Source organism: Rhinopithecus roxellana, chromosome 8 (genome assembly GCF_007565055.1).
Source record: "Rhinopithecus roxellana isolate Shanxi Qingling chromosome 8, ASM756505v1, whole genome shotgun sequence".
In the NCBI taxonomy this organism is placed as follows: Eukaryota; Metazoa; Chordata; class Mammalia; order Primates; family Cercopithecidae; genus Rhinopithecus; species Rhinopithecus roxellana.
Genome location: NC_044556.1, coordinates 22,272,305 through 22,292,588, shown reverse-complemented (window position 1 = coordinate 22,292,588; position 20,284 = coordinate 22,272,305). Strand labels below are relative to the sequence as shown.

At 45.8% G+C, this 20,284-nt stretch overlaps 1 protein-coding gene across 2 annotated transcripts in view; it reads left to right on the top strand.

Annotated features, from left to right (window-relative positions):
- Positions 1 to 20,284, top strand: part of ABCA4 (ATP binding cassette subfamily A member 4) — a 139,570-nt gene that overhangs the window by 56,033 nt on the left and 63,253 nt on the right. For both annotated transcript variants that reach the window (XM_030936738.1, XM_010385128.2), the window contains exons 12-16: positions 10,258 to 10,463; positions 11,151 to 11,327; positions 13,133 to 13,355; positions 17,392 to 17,613; positions 18,897 to 19,101. In XM_030936738.1, the coding sequence (XP_030792598.1) occupies positions 10,258 to 10,463; positions 11,151 to 11,327; positions 13,133 to 13,355; positions 17,392 to 17,613; positions 18,897 to 19,101 (1,033 nt within the window). The remainder of the gene's footprint in view (positions 1 to 10,257; positions 10,464 to 11,150; positions 11,328 to 13,132; positions 13,356 to 17,391; positions 17,614 to 18,896; positions 19,102 to 20,284) is intronic.

The following is a 20,284-nucleotide window of genomic DNA, read 5'->3' as shown; positions in this document are numbered from 1 at the left end:
GTTGTTTCTGATCTTCCTACCCTTGGGGTGGGGGAGGAGGAAAACAAGGGAACAATGAACAGAAAGCAAAAGACAGCAGGGAGGAAATGTGTGAGGAAGAAACACGTCACTGTGACTTGTCCTGGAATTTTCTGCTTCTGTTCTTGTGTTTTGGGAAGTCTGGAGGAGACTTGAAAATCATTCACCTCCCCACCCTGAGGATGGCTTAGTAGCAGACAGGCCATGAAAGCTCTTCGCTGATGGCTCTGAAGGTCTCTCCAGGGCAGGAAAGCAAGGATGTTGCTTCACTGGGCTGCTGAAGGCCTGCCTGGGGGCTCTGAGTAGAGAGTATAGGCCCCTCCCAGGAGGGCGGCCCAAGCACCATGCTGGCATTTCTGTGGACCATGGTCTGGTGTCTCAGACCCTCTCCACAATGACGACTGCAATCTCATTCACCCCATACATACATTCTGTCTTTCCTCTGATCCCCTCCCCTTAGCAGGAGGAAATAAATGGAAGTCAGACGGCCCGGTTAGAAGGGAGGCGGTGGAGTAGGAAAATAGATGATGGTGGTTTGGAGAGCCTCACGTCACGCATGGGGAGACATTCATTCCCATGGGCCTTGCAATCACCCTCTTCTCCAAATCTGAGGACACAGGACAAATGGGTCCCATACAGGCAAATATCTTTTTTTGTTGTTGTTTTTGTTTTGTTTTGTTTTGAGACAGCGTCTCGCTCTGTCACTCAGGCTGGAGTGCAGTGGCCTGGATCTCAGCTCACTGCAAGCCCCGCCTCCCAGGTTTAGGCCATTCTCCTGCCTCAGCCTCCCGAGTAACTAGGACTACAGGCGCCCGCCACCTCGCCCGGCTAGTTTTTTGTATTTTTTAGTAGAAACGGAGTTTCACCGTGTTAGCCAGGATGGTCTCAATCTCCTGACCTCGTGCTCCGCCCGTCTCGGCCTCCCAAAGTGCTGGGATTACAGGCTTGAGCCACCACGCCCGGCCTCAGGCAAATATCTTAAACTGGTATGTGTATTCATTTGTAGTTCTAATTTATATGTGTCTTTATTCACATATATTTTGCTTCTGGAGAAAAGCACAATTAGAAAAATTAATACATTATTCTTCTTATTGCCCTTCAGTTAAAACAAACATACACATCCCTCCCCTTTGTATTTTTTGTTTAGTAAAAGATTAGGCCTGGCACAGATGAAGTACTATTCAGAGTTCACAGTGTATTTTCATTTCATAATATATTTGATTTTCAGGTCTTGAATTTCACATCAGGAAGCTGAATTCAGCCAAATTTTAATACAAAAATACCTCTGATCAAGGCATAAAATTGTACTTTAATCAGTAACCACTGTATTTCTCTAAGCTGTGAAAAAACATGTGTTCATTAACTGCTTTTTCCTCTGCTGTCAGCACAGTCAATACACGTGCATAACTCCTTATTATCTACGTGGTGATTATCTTGCTGATGAATTCTCAAAGGCCAGAGTTTTGGACTATTTTTTCTCTGCACCTTGCATGTTCCTGGCCATGTGTCACCACCACCCAAACAGAATGGACTCAGGGAACGTATTTTTCAAGATAACCTAAGAAAAAATAGGATTAAGAAGATAAAACTGCTGATCATGTAATGTGCTTTAGAGTCAGATGTATAAATATTTGCGAATTATCTGTCCTGTTGCTTTCTTCTATTAATTTATTGACTCTAGATGTGCATTGGAAGGCTAGGTAGATATCAGGGGATTGTGAGAAAGAGCACAGAAGTCTACATCACACAAACAATCATATTTCAAGGGCCATGAACTAGATCCTAAGTAACTCATAGGCAATGACCTCATTTCATGCCTCTAGTCTCTAAGAAACATATAACTGGCCTGAAGAAGGAAAATGTGGGCAAGGGGTAGGCTGGGGTCATAGGTGGAGATCCAAATAGTAATCAGTGGAGCTCATAGGATGGACTGATATTGAACCTGCTATGAGCCAGCCACCTGCTGAGCACTTTTACATTTCATCTCATGCAATACTCCCAATTACCTGCCTAGTAAGCATAGTTGTCATTTTACAGAATTAAAAACAGAGACTCAAAGAGGTTGACAGTCTAACATAATACAACAGCTAAATGGGGGATCTGGAATTCTAATCCAGAGCTGGCTGACTCTGATGAGAAAGCTCTTTCTGCTATCATATGCAGCCCACCTTAATAGGGGCTCAGTAAGTATTGTCTGGATAAATTATATAATGAATCCAATGAAGGCAGACATTATTTTGTAATATGCAGCATAATGGGCACTATTATGATTAGATTTTTCTGCTTGAAAGTAGGAAACCAAAAAGATGTGAATTCATTCAGTCATTCATGTATTTGCATGGATTGAACTACCCACATTTGAATAAATGCTGTTAATCCTTGATTCCTTGAAAGCTCACATGGGAGAGATAAGTGTGTCGTTAAATAACGCCATAATAGCGGTATCTCAGAGGACTGGCAGAACATAATTCAATCTGATAGAGTAGAAACAGATTGTACAAATCCAATTCAAAACATTATAAATCCTCTAAGCACTGTCAATTCTTCCTCCAAATTATCTCTGAAATTCCTCCTTCTTCCCCATTTATGGCCTCTGTTTACAGAAGCCTGTACTGTCTCTCTTAGCTGGTTGCCAGGCCTCCAGTCTCTTGCTGTTCAGCTCCCAACTGCTTCCAGCAAGATCTTTCTAAAGCCCCAGGCTTGCCATGACTTAGCGCCCACAGCTCCACAGTGACTCCTCATTGCTGTTAAGGTAAAGGCCTTCCCAGTCTAGCCCTTCATACTTCTTCCATGTTCTATGGGACTGCCCCAGGCTTCCCACCTGGTACCACAGAACCTTTCCATCCTTCCCCCATTTGACTGACTGGTCAACACCCACACCCACGCTTCGGGACTCAGGTTCTATGTTTCGGGCCTTCTTCTATGCACCATTCCCTTCCCTGTAGCCCTTGATCATGATTTGTTTATACATTTCTGCACCTTCATGGCCCTGAACCCCTCAAGGGCCGAAACTGCCTTACTTTTCTTTTTGACTTCCCAACTTACCTTAGTGGAGCTGTAGTCACATAGAGTAGACACTCATAACTGATGCTCTTAGCTTCCAGCTAAGCAAGGAAGAAAGTTTCAGGCAGGAGGAAGAGCATAAGCAAAGCGCAGAGGTGTGAAGCTCAAGAGAAGTGGACGGGCTGGGCAGAGGTGTGGCTGCAGCATCAGGGGAGAAGCAGTGGTGCCTGGAGTCAGCCGGTATGGCTTGCAAAACCTTCATCCTATGGGTGAAAGGACACCATCTCTTGCACCAGTGGGCCCTGTGATTGGAGGCAACATTGCTGTTTCACTGCCTGAAAACTGAGGATGATAACCCGAACTGCAGTTCAAGTGGCACTCACTGGTGTGGCTAAAATGGGTGTTTGTGGCCAGAATGTGGTCTGATTGGTCAGTGCCCAGCTCTGTTGATGATCAAATGTTTTGAATATAGTAGCACCCATGTGCCTAAGTTGTTGGGATGGTTCAACAAGAAACTTTGAGAGCTCAAGTGCCCTGCAGTTGTCAGCCAGGTGATTCTCTTCCTTTGGACCCAGTTAGACACAGGCATTACCTAGTGGCTTTGCCCCAGTGTGAATCTTTGTGCTCCAACTCAATCTTTTTATTTGTTTCATTATTGTATTTAATTTGTTTATTTTAGAGACAGACATTTTTTAACAGCTGTGCATTTCCTGTCCCTTTGTTTTCCAGTCGTCATGTGTTTCCTTTCTCTCTGTGGGTGAATGTTTCAGATGTCTATTTGCGGTGCCCCGCATGCAAGATAAAATTTATAACAGTGCCTTCGGCCTCTAACTCGCCATTCCAACCAACACAGCCCAAGGCTATTTTATCCAGTGGCTTTTTCCATGTCGTGGGAAATAAATCTTGAATGTTACTGTTTAGATTTGCCAGGAAACTCTTTCTGGGATGTTTGCCCACATCCACTGGCATTTCTCAAAAGGAACCCCAGGTGTCTACCTTGACACCAGCAGGGCCACTTGAGCCCTCCACTGGCATTCATCGTCCACTTTGTTCTCAGCCTGAGTTTAGGAGTTACAGATGTGAGAGGAGGGATTATACAGCCAACATCTCTAAGGGGGAAGTGGCTCCCTTACCCTCGAAGACCTCACTCCTAGCACATCCTGGATGTATTAGTCAAAACATGTCCTCTTATGCCATGTCAGCACAGGGTTGCTCCCCACTTTGATCATCAAGTTTAAACAAAAAGAAAGATTTTCTTTCTTTCTGTGCCTCCACTGGACATCGTTTTCCACCTAACAGATAATTTAATGTATCTATGACCGAATGTGTTTGAATTAGAGACAGAGAGGTCGCAGTGAAAGAAGGAAGCCTGCTGCTACTGCAGCTTGTCCTCCCAAGGAGGTGTTTGATTTAGCTGTGTAAACAAATGACTGCATTCTCCAGAGGTCCTGAACACAGCTGCCTGTGCTGGAGAGGGCTCAAACCTCTTCCACCAGGGTGGACTCTGCTTCCTGGTGAGTGCCAGCAAAACAACCAACAAAGAGCTGTAGGACTTGAGTGGACTTCAAATGGTAGTGGTCCTGCCACTTGGGCTCAGCCACAGCAGTTAGGAAACTAAGGGGCAGAAGGAAAGCCCTTTTCTTGCTTTATTGCCATTGGCTGTCATAGAGCATTATCAAAGAGGTTCTCTTTGAGATTCTGAGCTCTGGCTATAACATCTGCCCAGAATCTGCCTCTGAGGCCTTAACACACTGTGTTTTTATTCAACAAAGATGCCCTTTGATTTCTTTTCCCACTAGTGGTGCTAGGTTTGAGCACCTTACACTGGCCAGTTCTTGTCTACCTACATTCTTCCCTAACATTCATGATTGCATAGTTACTCTTAGTGTAGAAGCAGATAGCTTTTACACGTAGACTCCATGGCCTTAGCCTCATAGAACCTACTATGTTCTAACTTACGAGCTAATCAGATCAAATATATCAAAATCAGAAACCTCTGCTGAGAGTTTATTCATTCATCTCTGTCTCCCAAACATACTTATGCACACATGTGCACTAATATACATGTCCATTAGCCGAGATTTTGACTTCAGGGATCAAAGCAAGTACCAACAGGGAATGAGGTCACTTGCTGCAAGGCAGGTGGCTTCCCCATGAGAATACAAGGCTACCTCATGACTCATACTTCAGAGGGTGACCCAGGAACATCTGATTCATGTCCAAAGCAGCTTCTACAATTGCTCTACCTTGACCTTGGGAAGATGTGGGGAGGATGACATTCAGGATTAGCTTTATAAGGCCTTCCTGTGGGCAGAGTTGTCTGACTTTCACCTAATGACCGACAAGCAGCTAGCGAGCATCAGTGGGTGAGGACCTACCCCCTCTCACCTCCCCTACTGCCCAGCTGGGACATGGGCTTTGGCATCTGTCCATAGCATTGTTCTAACCAGATGAGGTGTTATGGATCAGCTCAGGATGGGATATGTTCCCAGACATATTATTTAAAGAAAATAGCTCCCTTCCTCCCCTGATAAACAGCTGTCATGGCTAAAAGGTAACCTGGCTGGGGCTTAAAAGTCTGTTGACTTTCAAGATATTTTGCAAAAACAGTCATAAAAATGGTATTTATCAGGTCCTCACTATTTGTGAGACGGTTTGGTATACTATAGTGGTTAAAAACACAGAATCTCTCCAGAGGAGGTTTACTTTGCTTAGTCGTGCCTCCTAAGTGAACTTGGACCTCATAAGGTTGTTGTGAGAATGAAATGAGTGAATATGAGTAAAGTCCTTGGGCCAGTTTTGGCCACGTAGTAAGCCTTCAGTAAGCATCTGCTTTTATTCCTACAGGGAGGCACTTGTAAGCCTTCACAAACACCACCTCATGTGATGCTTAGAAGACACCTATGAGATAGGGCATAGCTCAATGTTGTAGGTAAGGAAACAGAAGCCACACAATTAGGAAATGGCAACAGGTCTGTTAGACTCTTAAACACTATGCTACACCAATTTGCAAGACAAGGAAGACAAAGCACCTTTGAAAATGGGTCAGATGTTTTAGGGTAAATGAGCATTTGAGAATCTTTTAAGTTTTTTTCCCTCTAGAGATTATCAAGGAATCAATCTAGGGGGATGCATCAGGAAACATGACTATGAATCAGCTGCCTGATAAACCAGCCAGGATGGAGCCCACGTCATCACAGGAGTCAGCAATGCCACTGAAAACATCAGCTGCTTATTCCTGTATAGATTTCCCCTTAAGACATGAAAGGGGAGTTCAAAGAGAATGGGCCAGATAGCTCTGAGAGTCATCTTACTAAAATGTATTTATTTTTACTAGTTTTTTTGTTTTAAGAGTTATACTGTCATTAGCACCGTAGCAAAAATTCACGTTTTATTAATTTCTGCTAGTTTATCATGTGATTCTAAGGTAGGATGCAGAGTTATATTCAAAACACACAAACCAGCTCAACTCAGTAAACATATATCAAGGTCCTATCGTGACAAAATGCCATTCCAGAGACCACGGTGAACAAGTCGTGGCCCCAGCCTCAAGGAATTTACTGTCTCTGGAATTGTGCTGGCCAATACAGTAACCAGCAGCCACACAGGGCTATTTAAATTTAAATTAATTAAAAGTAAAAACACAATGCCTCAGATGCATTAACCACATTTTAAGTGTTCAGTAGATATTTGTGGCTTCTGCCTGCCATATTGGACAGGGCAGATATAGAACAATTCCATCACTGCAGGAAGTTCTACTGAACAGGGCTGCTCTGGGCAGAAGATCTTCTTGTTCAGGGATGTTACACTCCACCTTGTGGCTAGGGTGTGGCTTATCCTCAGAGTAACGATAGGGAACAGTGGCACTCTGCAGGCTCAGCACTGAAGATATGGATGCAGGCTCTGCTTCTGACCTAGATTGACCCTGGGCAAGGCCCTTTGCTCCTCTGATCCCAATTCTTCACCAGCCAAGTAAGAACATCAGACCACAAGCCCTCTAGGGCTCTGTCCAAATGCCCCATGGCTGAGTGAACTGGTAGAACATTCTATGTGTGTGTCACAACATGAAGAGCAAAGACTTTCATCTCCCCAAATAATTTTGTTTTTCATTTTAGGAATTAAATTTCAGATTCACTCTAATTGCCAACACTAAACTTCTCTATATGCAGTTCTAAACTTGACAAACCAATAAAATGAGATTATTTTACTACTTATCTTTGTAGAACATTGAGGTCTCCCTAAAGCTAATTTAAATGCATATTTTTAAAACGTGTTCTAGCAGTTCAGTTCAGGAGCCCCCTGGCCCAAGCATCACACTGTCAATCCTTTGTCCTCGAGCAGTATGGTCGGGTGGGTTAAGTATTGACAAACACTGTGTGCCAGGCCCATAGTCGGGGACTGTGCTAACAGTCTACATATTAGATCCCACCTACCCTCGCCCTCAACAGACCTAAGCTATTAATCAAATAGCAAATCTTACATTATTTCTGTCCAGAAGAAACGAACACTTATTGAGAACTTTTGGGGTATGACCTGTTTAAGTCCTACATCTCATTTAAGGACTGGTCAATGTTAGGCTGGGCAATGCCTGTTTGTGAGAGAATCACTGCCTAAAGAAAATTCGCCATTTCCCTTAGCTCTATGGTGGGTGACTACACATACTGGTATTTTTTAAAGAAACACCAATTCCATTTCCTTTTAACATAATTATTAATATCTCATTAGCATGGTGTCACTTAAGCCTGGGCCCAAAGAAATACCAGTTCCATTTCCTTTTAAGATAATTATTAATATCTCATCAGCGTGGTGTCACTTAAGCCTGGGCCCTTTAGAATTTTTCATGTACCTGTGTTCCTCTGCCCATATCTGCTGGAACACTAATAGTTTTCTTTGTTTTCTTCCTTTTTATCTAGAAGACTAAGAACATTACATGGGACCCATCCCCAGGGCATGGAGGCTGAGGTGGGACAGTTTAGTTCAGGAGGCCCAAGAAGTGTGGGTGTGCAGCCCCTTGTTCAAACACAGCCTCTGAATTGCCAGAGGCTTCCAGTGCATGCTCTGAGGCGCAGGTGGGACTCGGGAGTCAGGGGTTTTGGTGAATGAGTTGGGTTTGCCTGCTTCTTCCCAGTGCAATGGAGCTTGGTTCTGTGGTCAGGTCCTTATATTCTGTCCATCTTTCTCATTTCTTTCTTTCTTGGGTAATAGTTGTGGACTCAAGTGAACTGGGGTTTGATACCTACTCTACCACCCTGGGGGACTCACTCAGCCTCCTTGAACCTAAGTTCCTGGGCTGCCAAGTGAGGATAAGTAGTAATTGCTGATCCGCCTACTTGACAAGACAGTAGTGAGGGCGCTGAGTGCCAGGCTGTGGATCCAGCCTGTCCCACAGTTCCTGGTGTAGCAGTAAGAACTCTGGGCCTGCAGGTGAAATTGGAGAGGGAGTCCCAGCTCTGCCACTGTCTCTCTGTGTGACCTCAAGGAGGTCTTCTCAACAAAATAAGATATTTTATAAAGCTCAATTTCCTCTTCAGTAAAATGAGGATTCCAGGTAACTGACAGATAGTTTGTGGCGACGAATCTGTTCCTTAAAGCCTGCAGTACGTCAATAGCCCAGTCTTCCTGCTTGCTTTCCCCCTTCTCCACTACTGGTGATCACAGTCTGATCCCATAGGTGATATCCCTGCTTAAAACCCTGCATTAGCTCCTATGGCTCTTTAAGGCTTGCCCAGAACTCCCCTGGTCTTAGCACTGAAAGCACGTGTCTGGGGAAGCCCTGCGTTCACACTACTGAGTCCCACAGAGCAAACCGTCTGGTCCCACCCTCCTTTCTAGTGCTGCTGTCACACTCACCTCCCTTGACCCTACACTCCCTTCGTGCCTTGCAATTACCTGGGGAGCTTTTTACAAGATATGGATGCCCTGGCCCTGCCCCTAGAGATTCTGATTTAATTGTTTGGGGTAGGGCCTGGCATAGGTATCTTTTAAAGCTCCCCAGTGGTTCTAAAGCACAGCCACAGATGGGAACCACTGCTCTATTCCTGTAGGTCCCCAGATACCTCATGTGCTGTTCCCTGTGCCTGAGCTGACCTTTCCCCCACTTTCCTCTCTTCAGCTAATTCCTGCTTATCCTCCTACTCAGGAGTCTCTTCCTCCAGGCAGCCTTCCCTGATACCTCCAGGAAGACTTAGCTGCGTCCCTCCACTGGGCTTCCCCAGTACACTGGGCTTGCTTTCATTAGAACCTGATCCTTCACATTATGGTTGTTGGTTTACTCCAATCCTCTCCGTCATTAGCTCTCAACTTTCTTTTAGGAAGAGATGTTTATCTTTCCTTCTTGTATTCCTAGAGTTGACCAGGCTCTGGCACATTGCAGACTCTCAGTGTGCATTCAGGGAACAACTTAATCAAGACACCACCATCTGACCTCTTGTGAGTTACACGCTAAGAAAGAAATGTCGACACCAATAGCCCTCGCAATGATAGGAAGAAGAGGTTAAAGGAAAGGAAATAGATGCAAGTAACAATATAAGTGCTTTAACAAATCTATACAAGAGGACAACCCTCATATTCAAATTTTTAAACATTCTTAGTTCTGCTCTTTTGTGGGTAACGGTTTTTTTTTCCTCTTCCAGGAGAAGAAAAGGGGCATATTGTAGAAATTCCTCCTCCCCCGGCATTACTTATCACACAATTGTAATTGGAAGTGATTTCCCTGACTAAGTCATTTTGGCTGTCTGTTATTTTCTCTCTTCCTCCTTGCTCTTCCCTCAGCTGGCCATCCTGTGTGTTTGGAGAGAGCCAGAAAGGTTCAGTGCTAGGAATGTTTCTCTCTCTTTAAAGCTCTTTAATCGTCAGTCTTTCTGATCTTCAAAGCAAGCTGTAGCCAGTGTGACCCCACTCCCTCGCCTCCCCATGCTGGGGAGTAAAAGCCTGGAGTATTTTTGTCATTTTGAGGACTTGCATATTTGGACAGCCTTGGACATCTGGAAAGTGTGGTCCTCACTAGCTCTGCAGGGATAAGAGCACGTCAGCGTTTCCAAGCTCTCTTGCACCCCTACATCTGGACACACTGAAAACTGAACACCAGACTCTGGAGTTAAGCAAACATTAAGTTAGGCCTCCTTGCATTTGACTATTTCCTGGGGCAGCAGCCCTTATCCTCTGCCTTTTTGTGTGTGCAGTTGAGTCTTTGCAGTTGGCCTCCTCAAACTCTCTCAACTTTGTGACTCTCTGCAGTGCTTGGTCCTGGATAAGTTTGAAAGCTACAATGATGAAACTCAGCTCACCCAACGTGCCCTGTCTCTACTGGAGGAAAACAGGTTCTGGGCCGGAGTGGTGTTCCCTGACATGTATCCCTGGACCAACTCTCTACCACCCCACGTGAAGTATAAGATCCGAATGGACATAGACGTGGTGGAGAAAACCAATAAGATTAAAGACAGGTGATGTTTCAGGAAGGGCTCGCTGTGTTTCTCCAAAGTCAGTGGGAAATTACATTTGGTAGCGAGAAAGGGACTGAGACTGGACTTGGCCTATAAATTAATAAAATTAAGTTAAATTAAAAAAAGGATATTTTATAAAGCTCAACAAAGAGTCCTTGAATGAAAGCAATTACAGAGTTACGTTGTGGCTAATATTCAAAACTGAGATTTAAACTGAGGACTAGGCGACTAGGCAGTAGAATTAGATCCTTTGGAAACATTTAAGAGAAAGGTTTGGCCGGGCGCGGTGGCTCAAGCCTGTAATCCCAGCACTTTGGGAGGCCGAGACAGGCGGATCACGAGGTCAGGAGATCGAGACCATCCTGGCTAACACGGTGAAACCCCGTCTCTACTAAAAAATACAAAAAACTAGCCGGGCGAGGTGGCGGGCGCCTGTAGTCCCAGCTACTCAGGAGGCTGAGGCAGGAGAATGGCATAAACCCGGGAGGCGGAGCTTGCAGTGAGCTGAGATCCAGCCACTGCACTCCAGTCCGGGCAACAGAGCGAGACTCCGTCTCAAAAAAAAAAAAAAAAAAAAAAAAAGGAGAAAGGTTTTAAGAGAATGAGTTCCAAGTCACCCTGTGGTCGGGAGGTGTGAGTGAGCTGTCCAAGCCCATTCCCATCCTTTGTCCCTCTGTGTCTTCTCAGGTACTGGGATTCTGGTCCCAGAGCTGATCCTGTGGAAGATTTCCGGTACATCTGGGGTGGGTTTGCCTATCTGCAGGACATGGTTGAACAGGGGATCACAAGGAGCCAGGTGCAGGCAGAGGCTCCAGTTGGAATCTACCTCCAGCAGATGCCCTACCCCTGCTTCGTGGACGATTCGTGAGTCAGATGTTCGCGACCCTCCTCCATGACATGCTAATAGGGGTGCTGGGGTGGGCTGGGGTGGGCTGGTGTGCTCTCAAGCATTCAGTGTCTTTGGAGAGAGCCCCAGGGACCAGAGCCAAATTGGAGAGCATGGAGCACTGACTGAGGAACCTGCTTCTCCCAAGCTCCAGGCAGGCACAGATGAGTCAGTGCAGTGGTGGGAAAGGGAAAAGAGTTGGTGTTGTGGCTGGAAAAGGGAAGGGGAAAATTAAAGCAAGGGAAGTGAGGCTCGGGGAGGGGACAAATTCCCCCCTATGTAGTATGTTTGGTATGTGGAAGGGTTCTGGTCAGAATGTTTGCCCAATGATTGCCACATCAGCGTTCATTTTGGACTCTGCATGGCCAGTAGGTCTGGTTCCTGGGAGCCCTGGAATAATGCAGCCCCTTCCCTAACTAACTTTTCCATGATGTATGCTCAATGACAAGGCAGAGGAATGTGTTGGATGAGCTCAGGCCCCGCCTCCCTGGACACCCCCATCCCAGGCCTGTGTATCTGTTGACCAGCAGCAAGCCAAGCAAGCAGCCTACTGTTTCGCTGAACATGGATCTGGGGGGTGGTAGAGAAAGGGCCGGGGTGGAGGGTTGGGAGGGCTCATTTGTCATTACAGATGGGGTCAGACACACTACCAAAACAGCAGTAGAGACCTACAATTGAGTTCACCTAAAACTCAGTGTGGACACAGGAAACCCTCTTTTAATAACTGTCCAATGCGTTTGCTAGCCTCAGCTCTACAGAAAACTTGAGATAACAGTGGCCAGTCTGCAGTTAGTTTAGGTTTGGATAATAGGCAGAGCTAGGAAATGGAGCCAGGGGCAAAAGCCCAGGTCCACTTTAGGATCAGAATGGGAGTGGCTCGTGGGGAAGTGAGGTGGGTGTGGGGAGGCAATAGAGAGCTAGGTCATTTGGTGTGGGAGAGTCCTCTGGTGGCCAGTCCCAGAAATGCAGGCTTTACGAATGTATGCTTCCCTTCCTGAAACCCTCCCATGCTGGAACTGGGCCCTTCCAGTGACAATACACAACAGTTTTCAATAGATAATAATCCCAAGGGCTTTACTAGCACATGAAACACAGGGAAAACATGTGTAAAGCTCACAACAAAGTCATTCCAGTATATCAAATCTACCCTGTTTGTCGGGTGGATATACCAGGGTCTAGTCCACCTGTGCATGGCTGCTGATGGAGCCAGTGTCTGTTGGATAACTAATTTATTGATGGATCATTTGCCTTCTGAAAGTGCCAAACTGATTAGTTATTTTGAGTGTCTTTTTGTGTAATTAGAGTTTGACCTACCCGGGCAGACTGTGCTGGGGTGGCTGACCCCTTGGAGAGCCAAGTTATTGATCTTACCACCACCACTTGCCCTTGTCAGTGCTCCACACTCTTGGGTTTCGGTGTCAGCATGTAGCTATCTACTCAGATCCCATCCTCAGCATCAGTCTGCAGTCTTGTCCTTGCAAGGCCTTAAACAGGGAAGATCTTTCACATAGAGGATATAATTTTGTTGACACATTTCACTTGTAGAGCATTCACCTGGGCTAACCAGAAAGCCAGCTCTCTGCTATAAACAAAAAATAATGCTTCAGGGCTAACGTGGAATGTATTAAAAGATTCCAGTGCATTGAATGTCCAGGGGAGGTTTTCCTGTTTTCATTTCCCTCCATCTGGGCTTTGTTCTCAACACATTCATTCAACAAACATTTATTCTGCATCTACCAGGTACACAACACTCTACTATTCTGCTTCTCTCCTCTTGCTTTAGTTTCATGATCATCCTGAACCGCTGTTTCCCTATCTTCATGGTGCTGGCATGGATCTATTCTGTCTCCATGACTGTGAAGAGCATCGTCTTGGAGAAGGAGTTGAGACTGAAGGAGACCTTGAAAAATCAGGGTGTCTCCAATGCAGTGATTTGGTGTACCTGGTTCCTGGACAGCTTCTCCATCATGTCAATGAGCATCTTCCTCCTGACGATATTCATCATGGTAAGCCAAATGGAGAAGGCCCAGAAAATCTTGAATACTTTGGTTCCTCTCCCCTTTCATCCTGTTCATGTGCCTGTATTAGACATCTGGCCACCAAAGAGAGTGTGACATCTAGCTTCCCAGCCCTTCCTTTTAGCCAAGGTGGGAGACACTCAGAGAGACAAAATCTTCTCAAGGAGCCACTGTATCACAGCATCCTCCCATCTCCCACTTCCTGCCCAGGGGTCCATGGTCCACACAGACTTTCCAGTCCCATTCCATGACCATCTGGAGAACCTGCTATTAGCAGAGCCCTGCACAGTGTAATAGTGTAATTAAACTAGTCTTCTCTTTCCAAACACAGAAGAAATTGGTTCAGGGAGTGTTTTCCTAGGCTTACAATTGTAACTACTGGCTAGAGTTGAAATGGGGAAAGGCTTTTGCCTTTCCAGTAGCAGTAGGGGAGGAGATTTGGATTATTTACTAATCACCATCATGGTCACCTCCTACATGGCTTCACCAAAAAACATTCTGCTACCTGAAAAATCTCCAAGACCTCTCTCTCTTTAAAGGATGGAATTTGGAGTCCATCCTTCCTCAGTGATAAGGAGTTTTTATAGCCACAGGCAGCTTCTGTTGGTCTGTCCTCTGCAAACTTGCAACTCCTCTGAGAGCTAGACTTGGAAATGAAACATTATTTTGCAATATGTTGCTATCCTTCATTTTTAGCTCCTCCACCGTAGATGATTGTTTGTACTTGTTAAATGATAAGGATATAAATTTAGGTCATTTTTTATATTTTATTGGATGGAATTTGGTATAATTTTTAGACTTCAGGCTTTGCAGGCTCTGGAGATGGACGGATTGAGCCTGTTCTACTTCTTTCCCATCATGATATGAAGTGCTGCACCACACTAGGCAGTGTGTGTAGTGACCACAGACTGGCTGAGTGTCTCCCATCCCATGCTGGCCCATATCAGGTACCCATCTGATCCACAAATATTCCATCAGATCCTGTTCAAACAAAACATCTCCAGTTAAGCCAAATCTTGCCTTTTCTCCTTACAGTAAAATGTACTAAATCTGAAGGTTTTGTCTTTTTAGTGTGGCTCTGTGATCCAGTGATCTGTGGCCTTGGTTATGCCCTGTGCTAGAGTCCTAGGATGACAAATGCTAAGGTAGAGGTCATTCTGCTCAAACAACGTGACCCCACCTGGATGTGGCTTTACATTTGCAAAGGGTACCAAAGTTCTAAGAGATGAGGGGAGGAGCTGAGCCCCTTGTCCTCATCTAGGGTTCCCTTGTTCTTTCCCATCCCTCAGTCTGCTCCTTTTCCTGGTACCAACACGTTTGTGTCCTCAGAATTAAAGGAGTAAAAATGTGTAAACATCTGACTAGCAACAGCCATGAGACTTTGCCTGCCTTGTTGATAAGCAGCATTGAGATCTGCCCTCCTAAGAATGGGCCATTAGGTCTTCAAAGCTTTCATGATGTGAGGTAAAAAACGTCCACCAGGAGTTTCATGCACAAAAGGGTTTCTCTTTGTGGGAACTGGAACATTGTTCCAGTGATGACGGAAACAGAGCTTTCCACACCAAAACAGGGTTTTCCTTTGAATGACTCTCCCACCTTTCCCTTGTCTCTTCCTCCCCACCTCAGCAACACAGGAAAGAAGCTGGAAGCAGGGACAATGGGAAGGTCCCTTTGTTATTCAAGCTATTAGAAACAAAAAGAAAAGTGGCCATCAGAGGAAGCCACAGCTGGTGAAACTGTAGGGTCACAGAGTGAGTTACACCTCTGGCTTAAGTCAGTGAAAAGTCCTAGAAGTTTGTGGTCCTAGAAGTCCTAGAAGTTTATGGGACTTTGTTTTGAGCAAGGATAAGAAATTGATTTCAAGGCCGGGCACAGTGGCTCATGCCTGTAATCCCAGCACTTTGGGAGGCCGAGGTAGGTGGATCACCTGAGGTCAGGAGTTCGAGACCAGCCTGACCAACATGGAGAAACCCCGTCTCTACTAAAAATACAAAATTAGCTGGGCCTGGTGGCACATGCCTATAATCCCAGCTACTAGGGAGGCTGAGGCAGGAGAATTGCTTGAACCTGGGAGGTGGAGGTTACTGTGAGCCGAGATCGTGCCATTGCACTCCAGCCTGGGCAACGAGAGTGAAACTCCGCCTCAAAAAAAAAAAAAAAAAAAAAAAATTGATTTCAGGCCTGGCGCAGTGGCTCACGCCTGTAATCCCAACACTTTAGGAGATGGAGGCGGGCAGATCACTTCAGGTCAGGAGTTCCAGACCAGTCTAGCCAACATGGTGAAACCACGCCTCTCCTAAAAATACAAAAATTAGCCAGGTGTGGTGGCACATGCCTGTAGTCCCAGCTACTCAGCAGGCTGAGGCAGGAGAATCTCTTGAACCCAGGAGGTGGAGGTCGCAGTGAACCAATATCGTATCACTGCACTCTAGCCTGGGCAACAGAGCAAAGCTCTGTCTAAAAAAAATAAACATAAAAAAGAAATTGATTTCATTCTTCTGAGAATTGCAACAACTACCTTAAAGTGATTCCATCCAAAAGCCACATGTTCAGCCATGGACTTATTTTTATGGAGCTGCGTGTGGGTGACCCACAAAATCAGGAGCTCTGAGTCCTAATCTAGACTTTCATTTAGATTTCCTCAGATTTGGGTTCTAGTTAAGCATGGGTCTCTTCTGTGCCCCGCCCCCCCTTGCCATTTGTTTTGTCTGTTTTCAGTCTGTTCTGTCAGTACCCACAGGCAGGAGAGCAGAAAGGAGAAATGGCAGCCACAGCAGACAAAAGGCACGTTCTTTCCACTCAGCTCTCGCATACCCATCACACATACTACTTCATCGGTCTCTCTTTTCTATGAGAGGAACCCAAAACTCCAGGGAACTACTGCCAATTGATCAGAACTCATTTAGGACATGGACCTGTTTGTTCCTTTATGTTCCTGGGAAGAGCACAGGATGAGTTCTATGTACTCATGTGCGTGTTCAGAGAGTAAAGTGCCTCATAGGATGCCTCTAGCAAAGGATAACCAAGAAGGTCTAATACATTTGACAATCTCAGTTTATCCTCTAGTGCAATGGGATAGCAGTTCCCCTAGCGAAAGTTGTTAGTTTGGTCCTATTTTCTACATAGCCAAAGTGGTTGATTCATTGGTTAATGTGAAAGTTACTGAGTACTGCCAGCAGGTGCTAGGAAATGTATTTGTGTGATATTCATGGATGGGGAGGATCAATCCATTTCCAAGTGATTTGGATTAATTACTGACGTTTTCACCTGTGTGGGTAGCAAATCTCAGAAAATCAAGTACAGATGATGGCATCGGGCAGGCCAGGCCCCAGGCAAAACGCTGAAGCTCCTCTGGAGTCCCCTCCCATCTCCCTCTTTTGTTTCCCATATACCTGGTTTATCCAGGGCCCTGGAGATGCTCCAAGATGCCCTACCCAGGTCTTCCTCCCTTGTCCCAGCCATATTTCTCCACATTACCACTCTTCTCACCAAGGATTTGCTTACTTAACACTTAATAAATACTATTAAAAGAGAAACTTAGGCACATTAAAATGTTAAAGAGTTGATTCCAGCAAACTGATTCACAGGAGGCTCCAGATCACAAGTGGTTCAGGGCACCTCTGGGAGGGGTAGGGAAGCAAGACAAAGAAAAACAAAGCAAGTATTTGATTGGTTCACAGGGAAAGTCCCTGATTAGAGGTAGTGGGCAGTCTGTGGTTAGTTAACTTTCTCTGAGCTGGGTTTTGGTTTGCTGATGTAGGAACACAGAATGCTGGGCCCGTTTCAGCCTAATGGTCTCCCAATTAATTTTTTTTTAACATTACTGATGACTGATAGGAGTCTAATGTGTTACTCTTCCCAGGGAAAACGGCATTCCTAGGATTAAAGGAACTCGTCGCATGGAGTGTGCATTGTAGAAATTTAGACACTAACAACAGGCTCGTTTGAGAGAGCCCTTTAGGGCAGAGTGAGAAGGCGTCCGGACAAGGGCAGGCATTACTGACGCATGGCCTCTTGGTTTCAGCATGGAAGAATCCTACATTACAGCGACCCATTCATCCTCTTCCTGTTCTTGTTGGCTTTCTCCACTGCCACCATCATGCTGTGCCTCCTGCTCAGCACCTTCTTCTCCAAGGCCAGTGTGGCAGCAGCCTGTAGTGGCATCATCTATTTCACCCTCTACCTGCCACACATCCTGTGCTTCGCCTGGCAGGACCGCATGACCGCTGAGCTGAAGAAGGCTGTGGTGAGGCCCTTGGGCTGGCCCCTGTCCTATGACACGTTTCCTCGGAAGGGTCTGTAGCAGTCCTGAAGACCCAGCCTGCCCTCTAAGGGGGTCCACTTTGCCTTTGACCTAAGGTTAAAAGGTTCATGTGAGGCTAAAAGGTACAGGGGCAAAAGTGGGAGGAGTTCTCACCCTGAGCGATGCAACAGTGACTCCTCACCACACCTGCTTGATTCATGTGCCCTGGAAAGTCATTAAAAAACCAGTTCAACTCATGGGTCCCTTGGTTTACTCACAAGAGAGAGCCAGCAGCCCATTTCACTAGTTTTCCTTTCCCATTCTTTGAGAAGAATCAGAAGGGAGGGAGCTCGCCACTTTACTCTCGGTCTAAAGAGATGTTTCCATTAATTACAAGTTTTTGTTTTGCTTCAGAACAAACTTGGAGTATTTCCACAAGTATCTTTAACATGCTCTACCAGTGCTTGCAGAAAGAAGTGCAGAATGAGACTGTCCACAGAGTCAGGCTTGCCAGCCAGGAGAGGACTCCGGAAACTGACTTCTGATGGCCTGAGAAACTTCCTAGTTCACAATTCCCAGACCCAGACAAAGAGCACTGTCTTTTCTCTAATTGTTTTCAAATGGGCCATTTCCACCCTCTAATCAGCCTCTGGCCCTGGAGGGTGCAGTTCCCCTTGTCCTCCGGAGTCTCCCTGTCTCTGTGCTGTAGAGTCAAGAAGGGATGACCACCTGCCCTCACTGGGAAAAGACAGAAAGTCTGACTTATTCTCACGACTCACACTTATTGGGCTCCAGAGGTGTCAGGGCATCTGCCTTTCATTTCTTAGGTTAAATAAGAAATCAATCGCTGCCATTTATTGCACCCAAGTTTCTAAAACGATCACAATGGATTAGTGGCAAGAAATCCTTATGACTCATCTGTGGGCAGAGCTGGGCTATTTTGATAATCCTTGAGTAGGCAGATGGAACTTTGAGGCCACCTTCTTGGGTACGTAGATCACTAGGAAGCTATAGGTCTCGTAACTGTGGATTAGAGCTGGGCTGAGAATTGTTTCATGGTTTTTTGTGACTGTATGGCTAGAGACTCTCTTGTTTGCAGAGAGACACTCTGAACTCCCCCTAGCTGTCTAGAGAAAGACGGCCTTCACCCCTCCTGAGGTGACCTTACACTGGGAGGCAATGGGGACCCTCTTTTGGTCCTCCCCTCTACCTTGAGGGCATCTGGGTGCTGTTGCATTAGATAAAAGGCACTGCTCATTTTCTGTGCCCTCTCTGCCTCACTGCAGAGCCTGCTGTCTCCGGTGGCATTTGGATTTGGCACTGAGTACCTGGTTCGCTTTGAAGAGCAAGGCCTGGGGCTGCAGTGGAGCAACATCGGAAACAGTCCCACGGAAGGGGACGAATTCAGCTTCCTGATGTCCATGCAGATGATGCTCCTTGATGCTGCTGTCTATGGCTTACTCGCTTGGTACCTTGACCAGGTGTTTCCAGGTAAGCATCCCCCTCTATAGGGTAAAGGTAATTGAGTTCTTCAGATCCCCAGCCCTCGCCATTCATCTAGTTTAAATTTCATTGCTTCTAAGCTCTTTGTCAGAGCCAGCATTTGAAGTTTAAATCTAGAAGTCAAAAATCCACCAGCAAATCCTACTGGCTTTACTTGAGAAACAAATCCAGAATCTGATCTCTTGTCACCACCTAACCTTCCCAGTCCCAGCCTCTTCCTTCCACTACCACCTCGCATCAGTCCATTTTCCACACTGTATTCAGGGAGATCCTTTCAGAATCAAGGTCATATGGTGTCAGCCCTCTCTGTCAAATGCCTCCACTGGCTTTTCCTCTCGTTCAGAGTAAAACCCGGTGTCTTAACCCTGGCCTCCAAGATGCTTCATTATCTGGCCTCCAACTTTCTTCCTCATCTCATGATTTTCCCTTCTCCTCCATGTTCCTCTGCTCCAGCCACGTCAGCCTCCTTACTGACTGTTTAATACACCAAGTGCATTTCCTCTTCAGGGCCTTTCCACCTGCTGTTCTCATGCCAGAAGCACGTTTCTCTCCCCCGACCCCCCAACCCACCCCTCATATCTGCAGGCTTGCTTCCTTACTTTGTTAAGGTCTTTGTTCAAATGTCACATTATCACAGGGATCTTTCCAGACTGAAGAGATCTACATATCTATGGCTCTATAAACAACATTCCTTCAGGGTTCCCATCCCCTTACCCTACTTTATTTTGGGGAACATTCTTCAACATCTGATATGATGATGTATCTTGTGCACGTATTTACTGACTCTCTGCCCTTAGTAGAAATGAGCCCAGAGGGCAGGCACGTGGTCTATTTTGTTAACTGTGACAGTCCCAGTGCCCAGAATAGTGCCTGACCTTTGGTGGCACTGAATAAATATCTAATTAATCTGTAGCATGGAAAATCAGCTTTTGTAAATTGGCTGTTTGCACAGTCGTGTATTTACTTGGTAGAAAATCAAATTTTCCTTCAAATTAGCATTTTCTGGTCATTAGAGCTGCCCCACCTTCATCTGAGTGGTCTCCAAGTCAGCCGACAGCCTTCTTGTGCTATAACAGCCATGCCTGGCTCTTGATGCTATAGCCAAGAACAGGCAGGAAACGGTGAGGCTGGTCCAGTCCATGAGGAGGGACAAACTCACATCTCTCAGATC